Source organism: Rutilus rutilus (genome assembly GCF_951802725.1).
Source record: "Rutilus rutilus genome assembly, chromosome: 9".
In the NCBI taxonomy this organism is placed as follows: domain Eukaryota; kingdom Metazoa; phylum Chordata; class Actinopteri; order Cypriniformes; family Leuciscidae; genus Rutilus; species Rutilus rutilus.
Window position 1 is genome coordinate 24,966,744 of NC_140223.1, and position 24,141 is coordinate 24,990,884.

Genomic DNA, 24,141 nt, shown 5'->3' on the forward strand with positions numbered 1-24,141 from the left:
TTAAGTATTACATTAAAAAGGCGTAATTGACAAAAATTGTAATTCTGAATTAAAAAGTTGAAATTAAAATTATGACTATGCGTCAAAATTATGAGATGAAAAGTTGAAAAAAGTTGAAATGATGAAAGAAAATTAGCTTTCTGCTAAATTGAAAGTATGACAAAGTAAATATTCCATAGTGAAATTTTCTGAATTCAATAATTGTATTTGTGAAAATGATTCAGTACTGAAACAGCATTTATGAGTTTTTACATCTTCTGCTTGTTTCTGCAGTTCGTGTAGGCCTCTAAGACTACGAATAACTAAAAATGATTACTGACGAACTTGAGTAACTTGAATTTTGTTGGCGATATAAAAAAATTGTCTTCCCATACCGGGCGGGAGTCGAACCCCGGCAGCCTGGACGAAAACCAGGAATCCTAACCGCTAAACCATATGGGAGGCACTGCATGGTACAATGTAATGCAGGATCATACTTATGCCGAGCCACAGGAGAAGTTTTAATTAAACGTACAGTATACAGTTATTTACAATAACAAAGGCGTAGTTTGATGACGCAACACATGCTAAGAATTATGGATGTTGTCGTCAACGTCAAGCCGGCCGATCTAATAATGTTTATGGTTGACTGAATACATCGATGCTTTTATCATGACTGTGATATGAAGCAGTTCGGGATTGATAAGAGACAGCTATCAGCTCCAAACGCGATGCGAGTCCCACGGATATAAAAGGAATATGGACATTTCATTCTGTTTTAAGCAAAGTACGAAGAACGGGCCCCAGGAACAGACAAGGTCACAACAGGAAGGTAAACACATGGAAAACACTTGGAAATGTTCACAGCAGCAAAACAAGACTTAGCCCCAAGTGTTGTGTGATTGTGGCCAGAGAATGTCTAATAAGGCGAGAAGTTTCACTCTCAGTACACCTCCGGCTTCTGAAATGGTTGCAGTTCCACTCTGATTCCATATGAGGGCGCTCACAGGACGAGTGCAGAATGAATGGAGGTCTATGGCAGTATACCCATCAAAATACACTTTTCTCAGGATATAATTTTTTGTCTAGTAATTTGAATATTGTATTCGAAAAGAGATGCAAAGAAATTACACAACGCTGGGTGTTAGATTTTTTAGAGTCACTTATTTGCTTTAAAAAGTATTTTAAAGTGTCAATGACGTCATACACATCGTACGACCAGATATACTGATTTACGGCAATCCTTCAGTCACTTTGGTGCTTTTGTGCTCTGCACTTTTTTTTCTCTCGAGGCATCGACAACACAGCTGACACAGGTAAATACACGTGCTAGACGAGTTTTTGTTTTGTTTGTTTCTGGTCCCGCTTCGGATGCCGCGATGCCATCAAGCGGTATCTCTAGCCGTAATCAGTCCTTCACTAACCAATCAGCGTTCATTAGCAGAATGCTAGCGTGTTATGGGCAACAACAACTCAACCTGTAAGAAATCGAAAGGACATAAGTACTCGTTCATTCAACTTTCGACCTATAACCCATGTTGAACTTGCAAAACCTACAATCAAAGCTGAGATTTATCAATGGCAATCGGGTGAAAGAGACGAATTTAGCCGTCTAGCCCCATAGACTCCCATTCATTTTGCACTCATGGGCGATCGCCCCCAGTGGAACTCTGGTGGAACTACAACCAAAATTCGGTACAATAGGACTTAATAGGGAGTGGGCAGGCTCTCCGTAGACGGGCTCTGCTAACGTTATGTATTTGGTCAAAATTGAGTCAAGACTCAAAGTGGGCTTTTTAAATCGCATACTTTCAGAGATATATGAACACCTAAACTGGCAAATGACCGCTTGATTAATTCATTGTCATCACTAAATTATCCTTTTAACTGACACCTTTTTTTCGCATAAACATGAAAATCACTATCCAAACTTAAATGGTTGTAATTCAAGAATGCTTTGGAATATAGACCTATGGTTGGTCTTGTTTTAAAGAAGACATTTGTCAGATTATTGTTGAAGTGAAAAAAAATTATGAAAGTGAAACAGAAAAAAGTTATATAAGTTTGAGTTTATTAAAAAGTACAAATTTAAACATAGAATTATTTACATTTTATATAAAATATATATATATTACAAAATATATTTTACTCTATAACTGCAAGAAAAGGAAAGCAAAAAATCTGAACAAGTTGTGTTCCACATTTTATGTTGATCTTTCTCTCGCTCCCTCACCCTTTCTGCCGTGTGCTCTACACGGTTTGGAGCTGCGCGCTCTTGCTCGCTCGCTCTAGATTCCGGGAGATTTGAGCTAATTTGTGGGCATCAGGGAGCTGCTATCAATATGCGGGAGACTCCCGGAACTTCCGGGAGACATGGGATGTCTGCTATAGAGATATTAAAAACTAGAAACTACTATTTAGTTAATTTAACCGCTTTTGAATTTGAACCGGTATCGTTCATTTCTATGACAGCTGTGTTGCGTTCAGTCCAAGATGGCGGAGCTGCAGCTCTGCGCATGGGTGCGTTTGTTGCAATGGAACGTTCTATTGAGTTTCGCCTCTTGGTACTTCTATACTCTTTGGTTTGGTTACTATCAGAGGGCTCTGGGTCATAGCTCTGGGTGCCATGGCAGCACGAGCGGAAACCAGAGACAACACAGATATGACGGCATTGACGGCGACAAAACGGAAATAAAGACATGGAAAGACACGTCTTCGAATTAAAATATTAATTTCTCTGGATTTAGAAGTTAATTGGAACTGTCGGGATAATGTAAAATACACAACTTTAAAATAGATATAACATAGATATAGTGATTTTTTATATTTTTAAAGCAAAAAAAAAATACATATTGTGCCTTTAAATTAAAATGTAATTTATCGGTATGTAAATAAATATCGGGATAGCTTTTCCCAGGTGGAAACACTTTGAAAGGGAAGTTGCCTGCGTTCTTCTCGACGGGTAAGTCAAAGGTACGGTCTAAATGACAAGCTTGGTTGTGTAAGTCATTATATAGGCAGCATAACGGTAGAACATGTACAATTAAACTCAATGATGTGCTATCGGAAGACACGTTGTCATAGCTTCTTGACGCATAACGGCTACCGCAGTTGCAACACGCATTTGAAAAGCGAGTAGATGGGACAACTGCTAGATGGGAATCTTTTTAAATCTTTAACAAAAAAGCCTCCAAAATCGAGGAGGTCAAAGGGCATGATTCCTGCTATAGCTCTCCCCAAAGTCTGTTCATGCGGTCAACATCAACAAATGCTAACATTTTAAACTTCTACATATATTTAAAGGGTAAAATGTAAAGGGTTTCGCCCTGTGTGCTTCCACACCGATTAAGGATAGTTCGGGAGATACACGTAAAAATGATCTTATACTTTGAATTAAGACGATGTGTGATTTTTACTTATCACACATTGCGTCTCTCAAATTGTGTTGTGATTTTCCAAATGATACAACTTAGTCTAAATAAGAGCAATGTGGAGTCCTCGGATTTCTTAAAAACAATAAAACATTGTGACAAACTTTGACAACATGTTGTATGGACAAAAGATCTAAGACGCCTAAGCACAGTTTTTCAACCATCTAAAGTTTTGAACAGACTCTGTTTAGTAAAAATAATACATAAGTCTTCTAAGAAGATATGATTTTAATAAAACTTTAAAGATTTGATTTAAACAGTCTTTTAATTTTAAAATATCTAATTTAAACTTTTAAGGTTATGCTTTTAAATGAATTTAGTGTAAACTCTGGATGTACTCTGGAAAGGCATTAGCAGACTAGATTTAGATTTAGGCATTAGCAGACTCATCTGGTCTGTAACTCCTCCTCTAGTCTCTGTGAGGGTCTGAAGCTTCAGTTCACACTGTAGTTTATCACTGAAGCATCTGGGGCTGTTATATGACAACTTAAACTATTTGCTTTTTTGGATTGTTTTTATCATTGCATAAAGAACTACTTCGGCTCTCTGAAAATGTAAGGTGTTTTTATTTAGCTAAAACTTTGTTTACATTTTATTAAATTATTTATTTATTTCATTTTAAAAAAATGTAGTTTTCTGTGATGGTCGTTTTTAGGTGTACGGGATTATGCAGTGGTGGTACAAAAATTATTATGGCTATGGAAAGCCCCCACCAAAAAAATTGAAACCCAGCATGGACAAAAAAAATACTGATTGAATCTTTTCATATAAATGAGATTTAAGACGACCAAGTACAGTTTTTGAACAGACATTGTTTAATAACAATTATACTTTAGGTCACCGTTAAGGAATGTGGATGGGGGATCCTATTTCAGATGACAGAGCTCACATGTGAAGGGGGCGCGCACACACACACACGTGTTTTACTTTTTGAGGCACATGCATTAGACGCGCGCCTCCCTATGTTTTGAGACAGTGTGAGGTCATTCAGGAATGACTATATGAATTCAGTTGTGTAAAACAATTTTGAACCCATTCATACATTGCATTTTTGTGGACATCGATGGTAGGACATACTTCAACTTTCTAAACATGTAAGATGAATTTTATTTATTCATCTAAAACAATTGGTATTAGTAAGCTTTTTATATAATTTTATTCAGCTAAAACTAAAACAATTGGATCAATAAGATATTTATATTATACTTTGAAAGAACAGAATATTTTTTCAACCTTAGTAAAATTATTTTATAACCATTTCATTTATACACTTTTAAAGGTATGTTTTTCAACTTTAGTTTAATTATTTTTGTGACCCATTCGTATGGACAATGATGTGTTAGGAGCTACTTCTTCAGCTCTCTCTAAAATGTAAGACAATTTTATTTATTCTTTTTACAAGCATTTCATTATATACTTTTTAGTAAGATATATTGTATAAGCATTTATATTCTTTTAAAAAGAATGTTTTTTTCAACCTTAGTTTAATTATTTTAGATTATATAATTTATATTATATAAATTATATAAAGGATAGAATATAAAGGATAGAATGTTTTACATATGAATGTGAAATAACAATGTTTTTCAACTTTAGCATGATATTTTATTTTATATATTTTAGGTAACACTTTACTTGAAGGGGTGTGCATAAGACTGACATGACACCGTCATAATCATGACATGACACATGTCATAAATATGAAGGAGGTCTTATGCATGTTTATGACAACTGTCATTAAGGGCCCTATTTTAACGATGTGAAACGCAAGTGTCAAAGCGCAAAGCGCAAGTAACTTTGTGGGCGGGTCTTGGCGCTGTTGCTATTTTCCCGGCGGGATAAATTACTCTTGCACCTGGCGCAAATCTAAAAGGGGTTGGTCTGAAGTAGCTTCATTATTTATAGGTGTGGTTTGGGCGTAATGTGAAATAAACCAATCAGAGCGACATCTCACATTCCCTTAAAGAGCAGGCGCGCTTGTTCTAAAGCGGATTCCTATTATAAGGGCGGGGGCGCGAGGAGCGCTTCACAGCTGAGGAGACCGACGTTCCCGTCAGGGACGTTGGGGATGGAGAAACACACCCAAATTAACTTCGGTTAAACAGGCGTATGATAATTTGGGTAAATGTGTAAGCTAAGATGTATGCTTTTATAATAAACTGTCTATCTATCTATCTATCTATCTATCTATCTATCTATCTATCTATCTATCTATCTATCTATCTATCGTAATAATGTATGATTTGCAAAAATGATAACTGCTGTGTCTGTGTGTAGATGAGAGAAGTGTATGCGCGTTGTGCACACGCTACATTGATTAAGGCCAAGCATGCGCCCTTAAAATAGCATATGAATAATGCACCACTGACTTTAAACTGTTTTTTTTCCAGTTAGTGGCGCAATTGTTTTCTAAACCTGTAAAATAGCATGAGGGAACGTTTGCGCCGGAACACGCCTCCTCTTTGCGCTGAACCGCCCCGGGGAGCGCAAGTGTATTTCTTAGTTAACCGACGTGCTTCTGTGGAGGGAAAAGTCCGCTTTGCGCGGGTTCAAAATAGGAACTAGATGCGAAAGTTCGTTGAGACAAACTTTAAGTTGGCTTGAGAAAGTTTGGAGCAGAAAGTTTTTTGCTAGGCGGTTGCTAAGATGTTATGGGTGGTTGCTATGGTGTTGCTAGGGTATTTTGGGCGGTTGCTAGGGTGTTCTGGGTGGTTGCTAGGTGGTTGCTAGGGTGTCCTGGGTGGTTGCTAGGGTCTTTTGGGTGGTTGCTATGGTATTCTGGGTGGTTGCTAGGGTATTCTTGGTGGTTGCTAGGCTGTTTTGGGTGGTTGTTAGGGTATTCTGGGTGGTTGCTAGGCGGTTGCTAGGGTATTTTGGGCGGTTGCTAGGCAGTTGCTAGGGTGTTCTGAGTGGTTGCTATGGTGTTGCTAGGGTGTCCTAAGGTATTTTGGGTGGTTGCTAGGGTGTTCTGAGTGGTTGCTATGGTGTTACTAGGGTTTTCTACGGTATTTTGGGTGGTTGCTAGGGTGTTCTGAGTGGTTGCTATGGTGTTACTAGGGTTTTCTAAGGTATTTTGGGTGGTTGCTAGGGTGTTCTGAGTGGTTGCTATGGTGTTGCTAGGGTGTCCTAAGGTATTTTGGGTGGTTGCTAGGGTGTTCCGAGTGGTTGCTATGGTGTTGATATGGTGTTCTAAGGTATTTTGGGTGGTTGCTAGGGTGTTCTGGGTGGTTGCTATGATGTTGCTAGGGTGTTCTAAGGTATTTTGGGTGGTTGCTAGGGTGTTCTGAGTGGTTGCTAGGGTGTTCTAAGGTATTTTGGGTGGTTGCTAGGGTATTTTGGGTGGTTACTAGGGTGTTCTGGGTGGTTGCTAGGGTGTTCTGGGTGGTTGCTAGGCGGTTGCTAGGGTGTTATGGGTGGTTGCTAGGCTATTTTGGGTGGTTACTAGGGTGTTCTGGGTGGTTGCTAGGTGGTTGCTAGGGTGTTCTGGGTGGTTGCTATGGTGTTGCTAGGCGGTTGCTAGGGTATTCTGGGTGGTTGCTAGGGTGTTGCTAGGCGGTTGCTAGGGTGTTCTAGGTGGTTCTAGGTGGTTGCTATGTTGTTGCTAGGTGGTTGCTAGAATATTCTGGGTGGTTGCTAGGCGGTTGCTAGGGTGTTCTGAGTGGTTGCTAGGTGGTTGCTAAGGTATTCTGGGTGGTTGCTAGGGTGTTGCTAGGCAGTTGCTAGGCTGTTCTGGGTGGTTGCTAGGCGGTTGCTATGGTGTTGCTAGGCGGTTGCTAGGGTGTTTTGGGTGGTTGCTAGGCGGTTGCTAGGGTGTTCTAGGTGGTTGCTAGATTATTCTGGGTGGTTGCTGGGTGGTTGCTATGGTGTTGCTAGGCGGTTGCTAGGGTATTCTGGGTGGTTGCTATGGTGTTGCTAGGCAGTTGCTAGGGTGTTCTGGTGGTTGCTATGGTGTTGCTAGGCGGTTGCTAAGGTATTCAGGGCGGTTGATATGGTGTTACTAGGTGGTTGGTAGTTGTCACAGATGGTTACTATGGAGTTTTTATAGAGTTCTTAGCATGATCTTGGCATGATTTAACACTTAACGAATCACTATTAGCATGTAGCTATTCACTGCTAGCATGTGTAGCATGTTGGAAGTGCTGTTTGCTAGCATGAGTCAAAAGAGCCAAACCTCATCTCTATACGATGTTCTGATACAGAGATATAGGTCTTACAAAACGGTTGCTAGGGTACTCGAGTTTGGTTGCTATGGAGTTGCTTGGGAGCTGGAAGATTTAAACTTAAGAAGTTTATAGTGGTTTGAAGTTTAAAGTAGTTTACAGTAGTTTGAAGTTTATGACAGATAGATAAATAAGTTAGATAGACACACACACACACACACACACACACACACACACACACAAACACGTACACACACTAACTCGCTCACACACTCACTCAAACTCAGTGTGTGTGTCTGATTTTAGAGTTTATAAGTGTATAAATTGATGAGTTTATAAGTGTATGAGTTCTTGAGTTTTGAGTTTATACGTTTAAATCAGTTTAGAGTTTATAAGTTTAAATGAGATTAAGAGTTCAGAGTTTATTAATTTATGAGTTTAAGAGTTCATAAGTTTATGAATTCATGAGTTTATAAGTTAATTAGTTTATCAGTGTTTAGAGTTTAGAGTTCATTAGTTTAAATGAGGGCCCTTTCACACCTACCTTGTTTGGTCCGGACTTTCGGACTTTTCAGTTTGGTCCGAATCAAAATTACAGGTGTGAAACCTCCCCCGGACCAGGGTCCGGACCAAACAGACGAAATTTGGTCCGACGAAAAGAGGTAGTCTCGGTCCGGATCAAACTGAGCAAAGGTTTGGTTCGTCTCTAGTGTGAAAGCATTTTCTGTATGGTTCGGACTTTCAGACTATTTACAGGAAGTTCCGGTGGTTCCCGCGTAGCCTAAACAACTGAAGAAGACTATTTATGTGCAGATCTGTCAGTCCTGCCCAACGCATTTCTTCCAGCCGATTCAAACGCGCGCGCGCGCGTACACACACACACATTTTTCCTGCGTCCTGCCGGCGACGATAAAATGTTCGCAAACCGAGGACGTTCGTTTGGCGAATTTGAACTCGCCTCGAGTATAGTCGGTGCTGCAGGGAGTGCCGTAATAAAAACAGTATAGTGGCAACGATATGCGTCTGTTCATTCATTCTTGTCAAAGTTACCCGCCGAATTGACAACACACTGACGTCAGACGCACGTCCGTTTACAAACCAATCAATGTCAAGATACAGCCCATATAGATGATGACGACAGGACGCAAGTACGTAATGTAAAGTTCTTTAGTGCGCTCGCATAATTGCAATGTGAAACCAAACCAAAACTAACCAAATGTATACAATGTATCAAAACATGACCTTTGGTTAGGACCTTGTTGCGGACTTTCAGGTGTGAAAACGCCCTGAGTCTCAATGGCTCATATAGTATTCACCTTATTTTCGAACGCGGAAGTAAATATGGGTCCAGAATCCGGTTTTTGTGCGGCACTTCCGTTTCCTCGCTTCCCTGGGCTAACTAACGATATCAATCGCAAAGGATTATGCAGAATTGACAGACAAATGTTACACATAACGTAGCAGATGAATACAACAAAGAACTAAAGCCCCGCCTCACCCAGTTCGGGTACCGGACCTGGTTGAAAACACTCATGTATCTAGCAGAGTGCTAAAACTTCTTTTACTGTCTATGAAACTTCGCCGGCGCCTTCAGCACCGCCCTAAACACGGTCGAGCCAGCGCTGGACTAATGGAGGTATTTTGTGATGTCAAATGTATTAATAATGCCATCAGAATGCAACCAAAGCACAGGATAGCAATAGATGGATATAAATAATTGTAAATCAGATAAAATAAACGCCATGATCATGCCATTATGCCATGACTAGATTATTCTACTGTATACAGGGTTTACTATAATGATTTTGTTTCTCCTCAGAGTTTTTATTGAAACTTTTAGCCCAGCCACTTTTCTGGTATCGGGTGGTCTTCTGTAGGTCTTGTGTTCACGAAATGAAAAGAACAAACATGTACGGTCGTTTCGGTGGTTTCTTCAAATGTAAAGCTTTTAACCACAGGCGAAGGGATTCCTCAGGCCGGCGACACACTGGCTGCGTGGCGTGTCCGTTTTTATTTCGGCTCACATGTTAACAGGTTAGAGCTTGCACACTGCCTGCGTGACGCGCGTCTCAGGCTTGTGCCGCGCGGAAACCTCGTGCATGCTAGAAATAGAATCGACGCCTATTTTTCACGCGACACGCAAAAAGCGTTTTGGAAGCGTTTCCAGGCAAAATAGAATAGGAAAAGATATTTGTATGTCATTGTGAGATGAATACATATTAATAAATGACATTTTGATGTTTGAAAGTTTAGGTTTTGACAAATGCAGATATAAATGCAATTATAAAAAAAATATTATTTTGATTTTCTAACATTGCACCTGTCAGTACAGAACTAAATATTCTGTAGCCTATTTTGCTGCCGACGTTGTCTTTGCTGCTATATATTTATGTTTAACATATAGGCCTTCCACAACTCTCTCCCCATATGTCGAATATATCACCAATGAGGCTTATCATAATGTCACCTAGCAGCAGAAGCGCCGCGTCAGACAAGTTTCTGGTGTGCAAAGACATAGAAAACGCCACGCAGCCAGTGTGTCGCCAGTCGTAGGGCGCCTGATGATTAAAATGTCAATGATTTCGATGATTAAATCACTCATGCTCCAAGTAAATCTTTCTTTTATAGCAGTTATTATGACAACCTCTAACTACACAAACAATCCCGGTCTTCCTCGAAGCCAACGTCGAGTTAGTTGTCATGAATATTTGTTTGATAAATGCTACGGTGAAAAGTGAGTTAGCTCGCCAGTGACCGGAAGTGCCTGACCGGAAGTCTCGCACAAAATACCGTCAACTGGCTGCGTCCGTATTTCCGTTAAAAATAAGGTGGATATAGAACGGCAGTTTGGTTTAGTCTTCAAGGTGTTTAGATGTAAATTTTTGTCGGTTTGAATTTTTTAGAACTCCCCAATGTAAGTCAATGGGAGTTTTTGAATGAGTTTTTTCGAGATTTGATCGTCATTTGTAGGAAAACCGTAAGTCCGATCAGTCTGAAATGATAAAGCAACTCGAGTCAGATCAGTTTGAGTGTCTGAGCCGAATTTGGAGTATGTAGAGTTAAAGCTCTAGGAGGAGTTTGTCTTGTAAATTTTTAGGGTCAGAATAATAATAATAAGTTTAAATAGGATTTCAGTAAGTTGGCTCTCTCAAGCCAACTTAATGATACATGCGTCCGTGTACAAAGTCAATTGCGCTGGGTGCAAGATAAGGCCCTAAGTGTCATTCGCTCAATTATGACATTTTTAATGCAAATATGACATTGTGTGAGATGTCTTTGTTATGGCAACTTGACATTACTAAGACAACACAACCTGTCATAAATATGTCATAAACATGACATAGCAGATTAATTATCAAACTTACCAAACCACTTAGGCTTTAGGGGTTAACATTTCATTAAACTGTCATGTGGTTGGTTTTGGCATTGGCTGTCATGAAGCCATTATAACATTTTAATGACAAATTAAATTTGTACCACTGTACTTGAGGTCAAGAAAAACATTCATGACACAGTTATAATGGCTTCATGACAGCCAATGTCAAAACTAACCACCTGACAGTTTAATGAAATGCTAACCCATAAAGCTAAGTGGTTTCTGAAGTTTGATAATTCATCTGCTATGTCATGTTTATGTTTATGACAATTTATGTTGTCTTGGTAATGTCAAGTTGTCATGACAAAGACACTGACTGGTTATGATGTATTGGTTTATGTCAAGTTGTCATAACAAAGACATCTCAAACAATGTCATATTTGCATTAAAAATGTCATAATTGAGCGAATGACACTTAATGACAGTTGTCATAAACTTGCATAAGACCTCCTTCATATTTATGACATCTGCCATGTCATGATTATGAAGGTGTCATGTCAGTCTTATGCACACCCCTTCAAGTAAAGTGTTACCATGAAAGAACTGACCCCATTTATATACGTTGCTCTGAAATGCGAGGGTGGGAGGGAGTGTGAAGCCGGGGGTGCCTGTGACACACCATATAACCACACATAACTGGGACAAAGTTCAGACAGCTGTCAAAAATCACACATAGAACATGACATCGGTTGCTTGAAACCCGTCAAAATCACACACCATATAACCAGACAGAAACCCATATAACCAGACACCGGCTGTTTGAATCCGTCAAAACTATCCGTCAAAACTATCCGTCAAAACTATGATTTAGGGCTAACTAGGCTTAAAAGGGATTAACTAGCTGTCAAACCACATGATCGATAGGGCAAAGGTTAATCCCATTACCTCATTCGGGAAGTTCAACCCATCAATCATAAAGGTCAACGGAAGTTCAACCTGTCAAAAGGTCAAAGGTCAAAGTCATTAATCATTTTGACATAAGGTCCAGCATAAGGACTACTCAAGTGTCTCACAATCCTAACAGACAGATATGCATTTGTATGCACTAGATTTGGTATTTGTTCAAAGGTTACATGCAATTTGTAGGATGGTTTGCATTTATTTGTGAAATATTATCTAGCCTCATTTATTTATATTTGTAAAACACAATATATTTGTTACGCCACTGCATTATTGCTCAAATTGACCTTTACTTGCACATTGCTTTCTGTTTGTTTGCGAGTCGAGTTTTCCTTTGCAAAGCAGATCGAGTTTGTTTACAAAATGCTGGATTTGTTTGTTTAATTATGGCACAATATTAACTCCATAGTGAACTGGTTGAAATGCGTGTCTCACGGTGAATGCGTGAGACTTGAGCGCTCTGTGTCCCATGACCAAAACTGGATAGATGTGGAAAGCGTTCTGAGGCACAGAACAGAAAAGGGAAAAGGTAAATTTATAAGCTTGACCTATTTTATTGACCTATTTAACAATGGTTAACTTTAGCATTTACCATTAACAGGCATTTAGCATTTCAGGGCTCGATATTAACAGTTGTCTGCTTTCTGGGCCAAGTTTTATTTTTGTTTTTTTGAAGGGGCAAAGACAATTCCCTTTCAAAAAAATCCTGCAGGAATCCTGAAGGACTGTGTAGGGACCATACAGGAATCCTGCAGACATTATGTCCCCTATTCTGAATCTTTTTGATTCCTGTAAGAGTTTTTTGTAAAAAAATTAAAAAATAATTTGTAAGGGTATGGGTGTAACCATTGGTGATGTAACAATATTAGCTCAAAGGGGAAATATTAATAATAATCCATAATGACCAATTATGATTAATTATTCATATTTGGGTCAGTTAATTAGATTAACTTTGAGGTAAGCCAAATTAATATTACAATCAATTAATCAGTTCCAATGAACTCTTTGATTATTCATTTATTCTAAGGAAAGTGTATCTTTCATGGTCACTGAAAAATAATTATTCCTTATCATGTACAGCAATTAGAGCATGTAACAAGATCAAGATCGTAAAAGGGACTTTGTATGCAAACAGAGGATCAGAAACCAAATTCATAATTGTGCACAAGTTTTATTAACTAAATCACAAACATAACTAAACTAAACTAAACAAACAAACATACATACATTCATCCATACATACATGCATAGGTAAAGTGGTGAGTGTTATGGAACCGGAAGCAGGTAATAGAACTATGGAAAATATCTATTTCAGTATGAAAAGAACCATCAGCTGATCATTTTCAGAGCACCTCATTAAATTGAATACTTGCATGTATACAATTCTTGAAGTGGTTTAAAATTGAGTCCGTTGGTGGGTCCGTGAGGGTCAAAAGTCATGGTGCAAGTTGCCATCGTGTGGTTCCGACGCTGTTGTGGGTCGGAGCTTGCATGGTGGCTTCAAGCACATGGCCGTGGTGAGTCGAAGCCTGCTGTCCTGGCCTGCTGAGTGCACGCTGGACGGTGCGGCCTCCTGATGTGCCGAGAAGGCAAGGAGTTGATCGTTGGACAGTGCGGTGATGGTAGGTTTGCAGTTTTGCAGTCTCCCTTTTTGGAAGCATGAAAGCATGGCAGGCAGTGCCCAGGGCCCTGGGCCCCAGTGGGGGAAGGGGGTCCCCCCCCCCCCAGTAACAGCGGAAGCAGCGTTGTAGTGTTGTAGGATGAGAAGCGCTGAGAGCGAGAGGCAGGGCTAACGGAACGGCCTTTTAAAGCTTAACAAAAGGCACGCCTTGCAGGCGGTCTTAAACCAATCAGAAAGAGGGAATTTCTGGCGGGAGTTTCCTTTTTGTGGGAGATTTACGATGCTGTCTCAAGTACTATTTTCTGTTCATTAATACTCAGATAGATATAACGAATCCACACTGCATTCTAAGAGAAGGTGATGTACATCAAAGTGTGAGTCATTAAATGAGGAGTAATTAGATAGGAGACATGATACAGGTAAAGTTACATTGACCATTGGTGGTGTAATAAAATACATAGTATCAAAAGATCAAGTATCGAACAGATAATAGTATTAAAAGACACAACACACGACAGTAAATTATTCACAAAATGTTCTGGAATGCATGTTCATTTCATGTTAGTCAATTCATCAATAAATGAATGCAGGAGAATCTGTTCTTGCAGCAGAGGCTCTGTCAGCATTGCCAAAAGTAATAAACTCCTTATCTGATCGTCGTCCGGGTAACTAAGACCATCTTGTCTCTTTGTGGGGGATGACTCTTTGACGCAGATCTCAGAGAAGTTTGCAAGTTTTTATGGTACATGTATCAAATGTGTGTCTGATTTGGTCTCATTCGTTACAGTGACATCACGCGCACACACTAACCATTCGAGGAAATCGCCTTTGGACTATTACTTTTACAAACACATATCTTCAAAATAATGCCTTCAAAGAATAAAATGGAGCTTGAAACTCGGGAACAACACTGTAAGTTATTTCTGAATACTTCTTGCCATTTGTTTTTCTTCATGGACATAATATAAAAATAGTCTAATATATAAATAATGTATACATTTAATTTATGCCTTAATAATGAATTTGATCGGTGATCAGCAAACAATTATTAAAAACAAAATTAACAAAACAAGAAAAAAAGGTAAAATCCCCATAGACACTGTTTGGATTGCTGTATTATCAGTGAACCTGTTGTTATTTGCTATAGCCTAGCCAGCAACCACTGTAAACAAAAATGTTTTATAGGTTTATCCATAAGTAAAATATTATTTGTTTGGGGCAAAAATATTTGTGGTCGTTGATTGTTAAAATTGTATCGGTGCCACATGGCATATATCTTGCAATTTTACATTGTTGGTTTACTTAAAATAAATGAGTTCAGTCTTAACGCTATTTAATAATAAATATTAATCATAAACATTGAATGGGTCATGTTAAGTTACAAATGTGTAGCTATATTGTATATAGGCTAACCGAACATGGAAAATGCAATTTGTTCATAAAAAGTAAAGGACTGTGATGACATAATGCTTTTACAGTTCACAGGGAAAGATCACATGTTTGGAGGTTTTTTATGGGGTTGTGTCTACTGGTGATCATGAGCTGTCTGGTAAGTTCATTTAGCACAACTGCATCTTTTAATCAAACTAAATAATATATATTCTACAAGTATATGGTTATAATTTTTTTCCCAGTCGCATGGCTTCCCTGCTGAAAAAACAAAAAAACTAAAAATACAGAAATGCTAATGGTTTCCACTACAAAACCATTACAAACCATTAGCAATTCTGTAATGGGACTTTGTGTCTCAAATGATGATGCTAACTTCACAAGAGTGAGTTCAAATGTTAATTTCCAGAAAGATCCTGTCTTCCCGGGGAGTGGTCATTCCTCAGCCACTTCTTCCAGTTTCTCCAGCTTACAGTTTCCCGCCTCGACTTAATCAGTTGACGTGTCATTCCTTCATGGAGAAACTTCTGCTTCTGTGGTCCCCATGACGATAATCTGTCCCTTTTTGACAAATCCTGTCACCTCCAGCAGTGCGGTTGTCTGGACAGGCTTCAATGAATGAAGGGGTTCTCCTTGGTTCACACTGCTTTGTGTGAGACACCTGAAAAGCATCTTAAATGTCCACTTCACGATTGAGCACTTATGAACTTAAAGCCATAAGGAAATGCATAGGAACACATAATGCAACAAGACAAAAAACAATAAATTGGGTTCATGTCAGCAAGTGCGATTGGTACATCTGGTGGAATTATTTTACTTGCTCCATTATCATGTCCATTGCAATTTTAATTCCAGTTGTCACATGAAACAGAGTTTCATTGACCAGGTCTGAATGATTGCTGTCTGAATGACACCTAAAGCTGCTCTTGCAGTTGCGCCATCACAGTCTGCTATGTCATATGAGCATTAGAAATCCCAGTTCTGATGGGGAAATTTTCTGGATTAATCAGAGTTTTTATCACTCATATTGTCATGAGATCAAATTGGTCGATGCCCATGGCTTTACTTCAAGTTGCTCTCATTACAGCCAGATCTGTGGGCAGAAATTAGTTCACCTGTTTCGGCATTGCCTGCTCAGGCTGATCTCATGAAATGGCGTATGTATGACACGCCAATTCGATTTCCATTTTTGGCGTGCTATTAACACGCATAATCGCTTTTCAGCGTGTTTATCAACGCCGTTGACTTAACGTTACATTACTCTCTATATAAATATATATGACTTACCCCAAACCCGTCCCTAAACCTACCCGTCACTGGGGTTAATACCATGTATAGATTATAAATGTAAGATCCCTTAACTGTACTCCCACACCTAAACATACCCATTTTATGGACAATATTAAAATGTATAATCACAATAATTAACCTTACAACACAACATCGATTCACAAAATACACCAATTGTATTAGCTTGATGTAATCCAAACCTTCAGAATCCATTATTTGCAAGAAAAAGATCCAAACTCAGCCCTTTATCCAGTAATCTCATCTTGACCGTAAACGTCAAACCCCGCGCTTGTTATGAATTCAAATTCAAAAATTGCGCCCTCAAGAAGACAGGTTACTATGGTTACGGCAGTAATATCAAACGCTCATTGGCTCTCGCCTCGCCTGCTTCGTCACAGATTGCGTCATGCACATTCACATTTGAAATGAAGCGCGCACACGGCAGCCCTCAGAGCGAACCGAACCGAACCAAACCGAAGACGGATTAACATTTTCATGGATTTTAATTAATAAGTTAAATTCTGCTCTGTTACCTCATACAAAACCACTGCCAGAGAGGACACATCGTCACGTGAACAACTTTTGGTACCGATTTTGACATTTTCTCATTAAATAAATGATTGTGATTTATATTTGTCTGTCTGTTGTTTTTCTTTATAATTGTAGCCTACGTAGTTTTAAGAAATGGTTATGATTAGATGGTAGGATTAGCAAACGTCCGGGGATAATGGTACGTGTAAGATTCACGTCTGAGGCTGTTAAACTGTGACATCTACACGTTTTCCAAAGGGGACCAACATGATTAATTTCACGTACATTTTGCTCCGTTTCGCTCAGACATTTAACGGCGTAGACATACACGCGGAAGATGACGGTTCGTTTCGGCGTGAACATACACGCGGATAGGGCTGCAACAAACGATTATTTTGATAATCGATTAATCTAACGATTATTAGAACGATTAATCGACTATTCATCGATTATTTCGCCGACTAATCAGTACGTTTGGAACGATTATTCAGCCTTTTCAATTAGTTAAAACACGGAGTTATACATATTCTAACTATAATATAAAAAAAGAAAATCACTTAAGCTTTTGAAATGGTTGTTTTAATGAACTTCGAGCAACTAAACAGGTCATTCTCTTTAAGTTTTCAGATTTCTGTCCAACTCAAATCACACACAAATGCTCTCTAAGCATTGGTTAAATATTCTGTTCTCTTTCAATAGAAAAAAATAAACAAAAAAAAATTATCAGCTGCATTACAGACAAACTTAAACTGCAAACAATTATTATAAGAATCTTTTTTTTTTTTTTTTGATATGACAGAGACATTCTCATTCACCTTTTAATTTACAGTATAAAAAATTAACTGACATGATATTCTTCATAACATCTCCTTTTGTAAGTCTTCATGAATATGTAACAAAATACAGGCAAGGGATAAGACTGTAATAACGTTACCTAATAGAGCTACAATAATAAAAACAGCCCCGACTCCTAAGCTCGATCAAGCTTTATTCTATGCAAAAATGAATCATCACATTACTGTAATTATATTATTATTGTTAATATTATTGCTATTATTAGTAGTATTGCATTCTCTAAAAAGAGATTTACTGCTAGTTATTTAGCTTCAGCTGGAGAATTCACCTCTCACCGGCTCGTCTCCTGCCGGGTTTTTCCTCTTTAAGTGTTTTAACATGCATGTTGTGCTCCCGTGAAAAGCAAGTTCCGCCTTGCATGTATTGCATACGACAGCATTCTTGGTTTGCAGTTTTGTGAAACTTTACACACCTTACTAGTTCGGATTCGTTTGCACTCCGTCATAATTCGCGCTGTGTTTTCTTCTACCGCAATAGCATTTGTAACGGCTGCATTACACTCTAGCGCTACAGCGCCGTAGCGGTCAAATCGCGATATTGCAGGCCCTTACATTAGGTCACGTGGGATCAAACGACTACTCGACAACAAAGATATTTGTCGACAATTTTTTATTGTCGGCGTTGTCGACAATGTCGACTAATCGTTTCAGCCCTACACGCGGATAGCTCAAAATGCGTATAAATAACACGCCACTTTTGACTTGAAAGTGGCGTGTATGTTTACGCAAAGTCATGATGTCATGTTGGCCTGCTTAACATTTGCTGTTGTATGGTGTCGTTTACAGAATTCGGTAAATGTGTTTCTGTGTCATGTCGTTCCTCAACCAGTTTCTCCAGCTTACAAATGTAATGGACTTTGGCCATGTTGTTAAAACGTTGTTAGAAGGTTGGGAGCTGGGATGTCAGGCAGAAAATCCAAACGTTTGCGAAAATCCATCGACCTCAAATATGGCTTATTATTTGAACCATGTAAGTAGAAACTTAACATGACTGCTCACTCTAACGTTAACCTATATAAATGTACGCTATTATTAGGTGCATATTGTGTTTGCGTGACAGTGGAAGCATCGCATGACATGGAGGCGCCGGCATGATCACTGGCATTTAACCACGTCCGTCATTTTTGGTCTTACATCAGTAGCCTAATACATCATTCGAAACTGATTATTTTAGGATTTGTGTGCACTCACAATAACTAAACGTTGTGCTTTTGTAAAATATTTTATCAAAAAATAAACCAAAACTCAGCGTGAACTTTACTCGCTGACATGAGAAATACATCTTTCGAAAGCTTGAAATGTCTATTTTTAGATGACAAATTGAAATGGAAAACAAATACTCTAAGATCATGTTTTGAAAGCATAATACATGTATACAGCACTGAAGATATCAATGTGCTGAAAGTGCGCTGTCTGGCAATCAATTGCTGTGTTCCACGCATATTTCAGACACAGGTCGCACCTGATGGCGTTCCCATAGCGTCAACGTTATGACGCATTGTCTCATTTCCTTCTCAGGGAATATACATATCCCTAGACATTTTTAATTTAATAATCTACAACCATGATTCCCACAGACAAAACTTTTGATTAATAACAATCTTTGTATTTGCAGGTTATATGGTCTTATACAGGTAATGAAAGGAACAAACACCCTCCACCTGGCTTTTTGTCTCTGCACTTTGCAGGAATAAACTCCACTTCTCCTTCAGTACTCAGTTCAGAAGAGTCTGAAAAAGGAATCAATGTAGACGACTACTCCAGGTTACAGCAAGATGTGTACTGGGCCGGGCCTGACAGAGCAATCACAAATGTGTCCATGAGTACTAGCCCAGGCCACACCAAATTCATCATTCAGAACCTGAAAGAGAGCTATCAAATTGGTGAGGAGCTTTATGTTACGGTGCATGCTAAGGATTTTGACAACAAATCCAAGTGTTATGGAGGCGACTTTTTTCAAGCCAAGCTATTCTGGTCTAAAACTAAGGTCAGTTATTGTACACATTAGATTAACTAAAACTACTTGCCTGATTTATTTATCTCCATGGGTCAGAGAGTTGTACTGAGAATGTACTTCTGTCACAGGCCAGTGTTTTTGGGGAGGTGGTGGACCTGCTCAATGGCTCCTACTCTGTACGTTTCCTCTTGCCGTGGGTCGGCAAGGCACAGGTGGCTGTGCGTCTAATTCACTCCAGTGAAGCTGTGCAGGTCCTGAAGCATCACAGAGACACTGACTCTGACAGAGTTTTCTTTAATGGATATTATGAGGGACCAGGACCAAATAAGACCAGGCTGAGTGAAAAAGTGATGTGTAATGTAAAGTGGGACAACAATGGACTAGAGCATATGGGAACAGAAGACTGCTGCTGTGAATACAACGATTCCCGTGTTGGAGAAACTTGGCACTGTCAGAGACCCAAATCGCTGCCATGCAGTGCCCTTGTGTACCACTCTATGGGTGGTTATAGAAACCGCCTGACTAATAAGGAGAAAATGCTTATGTGAGATTAAAGAACACTTGATTGACTGTTTGTTTGATATATTTGATGCATTGATGGAAGGCAGAATGACAAACATGTTCTCTTTGGCAGGAAGGAAACTAACAAAGATATCAATGGAGATAAAAGGATCATCAACATTTTTCATTCAGAGGGAAATGAAACTATTGGTATGTTGGTCAATGGTTTAACCCAGCAGAATAATACAGTACAAGGAGGCAGATATGTTGGGAATTGTGTTGCACATAATACATTTTTTTTTTACATTTAGACAATGCAAATTAAATCAAATAAAATCTCCTGTTCAGGCAAATTTTTGAAACCTTATACCTTTGACACAGAACTTACATTTACTCGTCCTGCAGAAGTTACAGAGAAATGTCACCCTGGTTTACACACTCCAGTTCCAGCTGGCTTTTACTTGAATGATGTGTGGACGTCATTCGTCTGTAGCACCCGCCATTTTACAACCCAAACGACAACAGAGTGCCTGAAAGACAAACACATCTACATGATGGGAGACTCTACTATGAGACAGTGGTTTGAGTTCTTTGTGAAAGCAATACCAAGTGAGATAAATAGTTGCTTATTTGTTCATTCATTTTGTTCATCAATTATTTATACAGTGCATAGATGCCATTAATTGTGGGTCTGTTTTTCAGCCCTGAAGCAGATGAACCTGCATGTCCAGTATAAGTCAGGGCCGCTCATAGCAGTGGATGTGGATAACAACATTGACTTACACTGGAGGGTTCACGGCGTTCCTATGCGCAGTCTGAAAACAGCATTTGCTGATCTGCACTACATCAGTAATGAGATCGATGACCTGGCTGGAGGACCCCACACAGTCATTATGTTCAATCTGGGACCTCATTTCACCACGTACCCTCTGGATTTCTTCACCCATAGAGTGTTGAGGATTCGCAAAGCTGTTCTAGCATTGTTACAGCGGGCACCTGATACAACTGTTATAATCAAGACTGTCAACACTGGCTATAAGGTAACGTTATAGGCCTTCATAACACTTCAAAAGCAGACGCTTCAAATAGTAGCGTAAAATCACTTCTGCTGGAGCCTGGATCAATGGCAGTACCTGTGGCACAGGATTGTTGTGATTTATTTATGTACAGTTAATCACAGATATTTCATCAACAAATCAACTTCAGTTTACTATCATTAAGAAAAGAAAAATGGTCTCATGTTATTCCGGCACATATTTCATGATTTAAAGGGGAGCGCACAAGCCCACTGTATGTCTATGTGCAATACTTCAGAGTCTGAATACCTTTTTTTATTTAAAATAAATCCAAGAATAGAATACAAACAACATATCACATTAAAGACCATTAGAATTAGACAATGGTATACTGTACATCCCATTAAACAATAATTCCATTGCTTTCTTGCACTCTACTTTCTAATACAATAATTAAGTACTGGATTAAATTTAAGTTCAAATAAAGGAACATTTCCAGCCCAGAGTGAATTTTTCAAAAGTAACTGGTTTTGTTATCTTAAACGAGTCTTATTCTCAAGGTTTGTTTTCAATGATGGGATAGTATTGTATTTCATTCCTCCAGCAATAACTTATATCTCTATATCTCTTAAATATTTTATCTCTAATGGAAGATTGTACACATGGTAGGGTATCGTTTAAGGCTAAATAAACCATTTGAAATATTGACGTTAAATGTCAAATTGCTACTTTAATTATCTTGACAAAATTAGCTACCGTCCATCCATTGACAATAATGCAGGTGGAAAATCAATTACACTACTAATAGGAAACGGATGTGACAATATGCGGACTGTGATAAATGTCTATAGAGTAACAAGTGTTCAAATAATTAAAGCACTCTGTGATGACAAGTTTATGGATCATTTTGTGTTTCTCTGTCTTTATAATAGGATATTTTTGGCAGTGACTGGTATTCTCTACAGTTGGACAGAATTCTGCACTGGGCTTTTCAGGATGTTGGTGTTTATATTCTAGATGTGTGGCAAATGACCGCATGCCACTACAGCAGAGAGAACATTCATCCTGGCCCTATCATCATTAAAAATGAGATTGACATTTTACTCTCTTTTATTTGCCCTTACTGAATTTAAATTAAAGTATCTTGACAATTTTGTGTTCAATAACTGTTATTACAAGATTAAAAACTGTCTAAAAAAGCTGAAAAATACTGTTTGACTTCCATGAGTTGTAATTAAATTGTCCAAATTATAAACCGCTTGAATTCTCAACTACAATCATTTTTTTAGAGAATGGTTTAGTACGTCAGAGACCTCATGTTTTTGTTTTATCATCCTCAAATTGGAAAAGCAACTTCTTTGACTTACTAAATAAACCTGCTGTCCGTGTCATTACTGTTTATCAAACAACTTTAAAGGAACACGTCGACTTTTTGGGACTTTAGCTTATTCAGCTTATTCACCTTATCCCCCAGAGTTAGATAAGTCCATACATACCTTTTTCATCTCCGTGCGTGCTGTAACTCTGTCTGATGCACCCACCGCTAGCATAGCTTAGCACAAAGACTGGAGGTAAACGGCTCCAGCTAGCATACTGCTCCCAATAAGTGACAAAATAACGCCAACATTTTCCTATTTACATGTTGTGATTTGTATAGTCACAGCGTGTACGAATAACATGGTCACATGAGACACAGACATCTTCTAACCGTATACATACTGGGAACTATATTCTCAAAAGGCGAAGCACTGCTACTTCTGCGGAGTGATTTACTCCAATTCTGAGCGAACTCTCTGCTCCTCACCTCGGGGCTTCTCAGGCGCTGCGAGCAAATCACTCCGCCCAAGTAGAAGTGCTTCGCCTACTGAGAATTTGTGACCATGTTATTTGTATACGCTGTGACTATACAAATCACAACATGTAAATAGGAAAATGTTGGCGTTATTTTGTCGTTATTTTTTTATTTTTTTTATTTTTTTACAGATTGGGCTTTGGTCGGACTCGGGCTCATTTGGCTTTTCTCCTTTCATCGTGCCCATAATATATGTGCAGAGCGCAGGCTACTGTATGAAATATTGTTATATTGATAATATTATAAATATGCAACGCAATATGCGATCACGCGAGTAACGCATTAGGTGACAGTTGACCATTCAGAGCATCAGGGAGAAGTTGGAGCGTAAGGAGTTACTAAAAGTTCCCAATACTTCAGGAAAAGCTGCATTTTGAAAGAGTTTTGATTTGATTACCGAGCCTGAAGCCTTCAACAGTGGATGCTATTCTTTTTCTTCACAACGATTGCAAATAAACAGTGAATGAACCTACTCAGTTCAACGGATTTTTTATTATTATTTAACGTTAGCCAATTGGCGAAGAGTTCTTTGAAACGTTGTTCTTCAGTAAAGTTACTTGACATCAAAAAAAGGTAGGCCGTAAATCTTTATTTACTGCTGGATCACATTTGGCTATATAATATTCTCTACTGCATGCTTATGCTTCGCTGTAATGGACAGTCTGTATTAATCTTCCATATCACAAATGTGAAAGCAAAATGGCCAGGATCTGTGCATGACTTTAGAATTTTCAGAGATTCACATTTATGCACATTATTTGAAAGTGGTAAGGAAAGTTGGTAACACTTTACAATAATAGTACATGAATAATCATGTACTAATACCTGAATTAATAATTACTTTACTATGAACTAATGATGAGTTAAGACATGTATTAATGAGGTACTAACCTTAATTACGACATGAGTATCATGAATTCCTACATGAATATACCATCTTAACTACGCGTTAGTACATGCTTGTTAATTAATGTATTAATTAACATTTCGAGGTAAAGTAAATCAAACATGCTCTAGATCAGAAGAAAGATGTACTAAAAGGGCACAATGCTAAATTGTTCATAAATTTGACACCATCAATTGTCACATACATCAGTGAATGACACAAGATGTCTTGAAATATTTATATTAAACCTACTCATTGAACACACAATGATGCATTCTTAATTAAAACTATCTCATTCCGTTTTAAGTGATTCCACTGCTGCCTTCAAGTGTAAAATACCTACTACACTAGCATATTCATTAAACAGATGCAATTTTCAAAATTAAAATCAGTGATAG

At 38.6% G+C, this 24,141-nt stretch overlaps 1 protein-coding gene across 7 annotated transcripts; it reads left to right on the forward strand.

Moving 5' to 3' along the window:
* The first annotated feature begins 4,452 nt into the window (after window positions 1–4,452).
* Window positions 4,453–22,395, forward strand: LOC311296433 (NXPE family member 3-like). 7 transcript variants are annotated; one of them, XM_084418208.1, is made up of 10 exons: window positions 12,285–12,375; window positions 14,255–14,379; window positions 14,946–15,016; window positions 19,147–19,165; window positions 19,244–19,518; window positions 19,617–20,032; window positions 20,123–20,199; window positions 20,371–20,598; window positions 20,692–21,029; window positions 21,938–22,244. In XM_084418208.1, the coding sequence occupies exons 2-10, from the start codon at window positions 14,334–14,336 to the stop codon at window positions 22,130–22,132; spliced, it is 1,665 nt and encodes a 554-aa protein (XP_084274334.1). In that variant the 5' UTR covers window positions 12,285–12,375; window positions 14,255–14,333; the 3' UTR covers window positions 22,133–22,244. The 7 variants fall into 7 exon arrangements, with proteins under 7 accessions (XP_084274332.1, XP_084274329.1, XP_084274333.1 ...); XM_084418206.1 differs by lacking the exon at window positions 12,285–12,375 and adding an exon at window positions 4,453–4,504 and having other exon boundaries at window positions 19,147–19,518; window positions 20,395–20,598; window positions 21,938–22,395; XM_084418203.1 differs by lacking the exon at window positions 12,285–12,375 and adding an exon at window positions 4,471–4,504 and having other exon boundaries at window positions 19,147–19,518.
* Window positions 22,396–24,141: the final 1,746 nt, after the last annotated feature.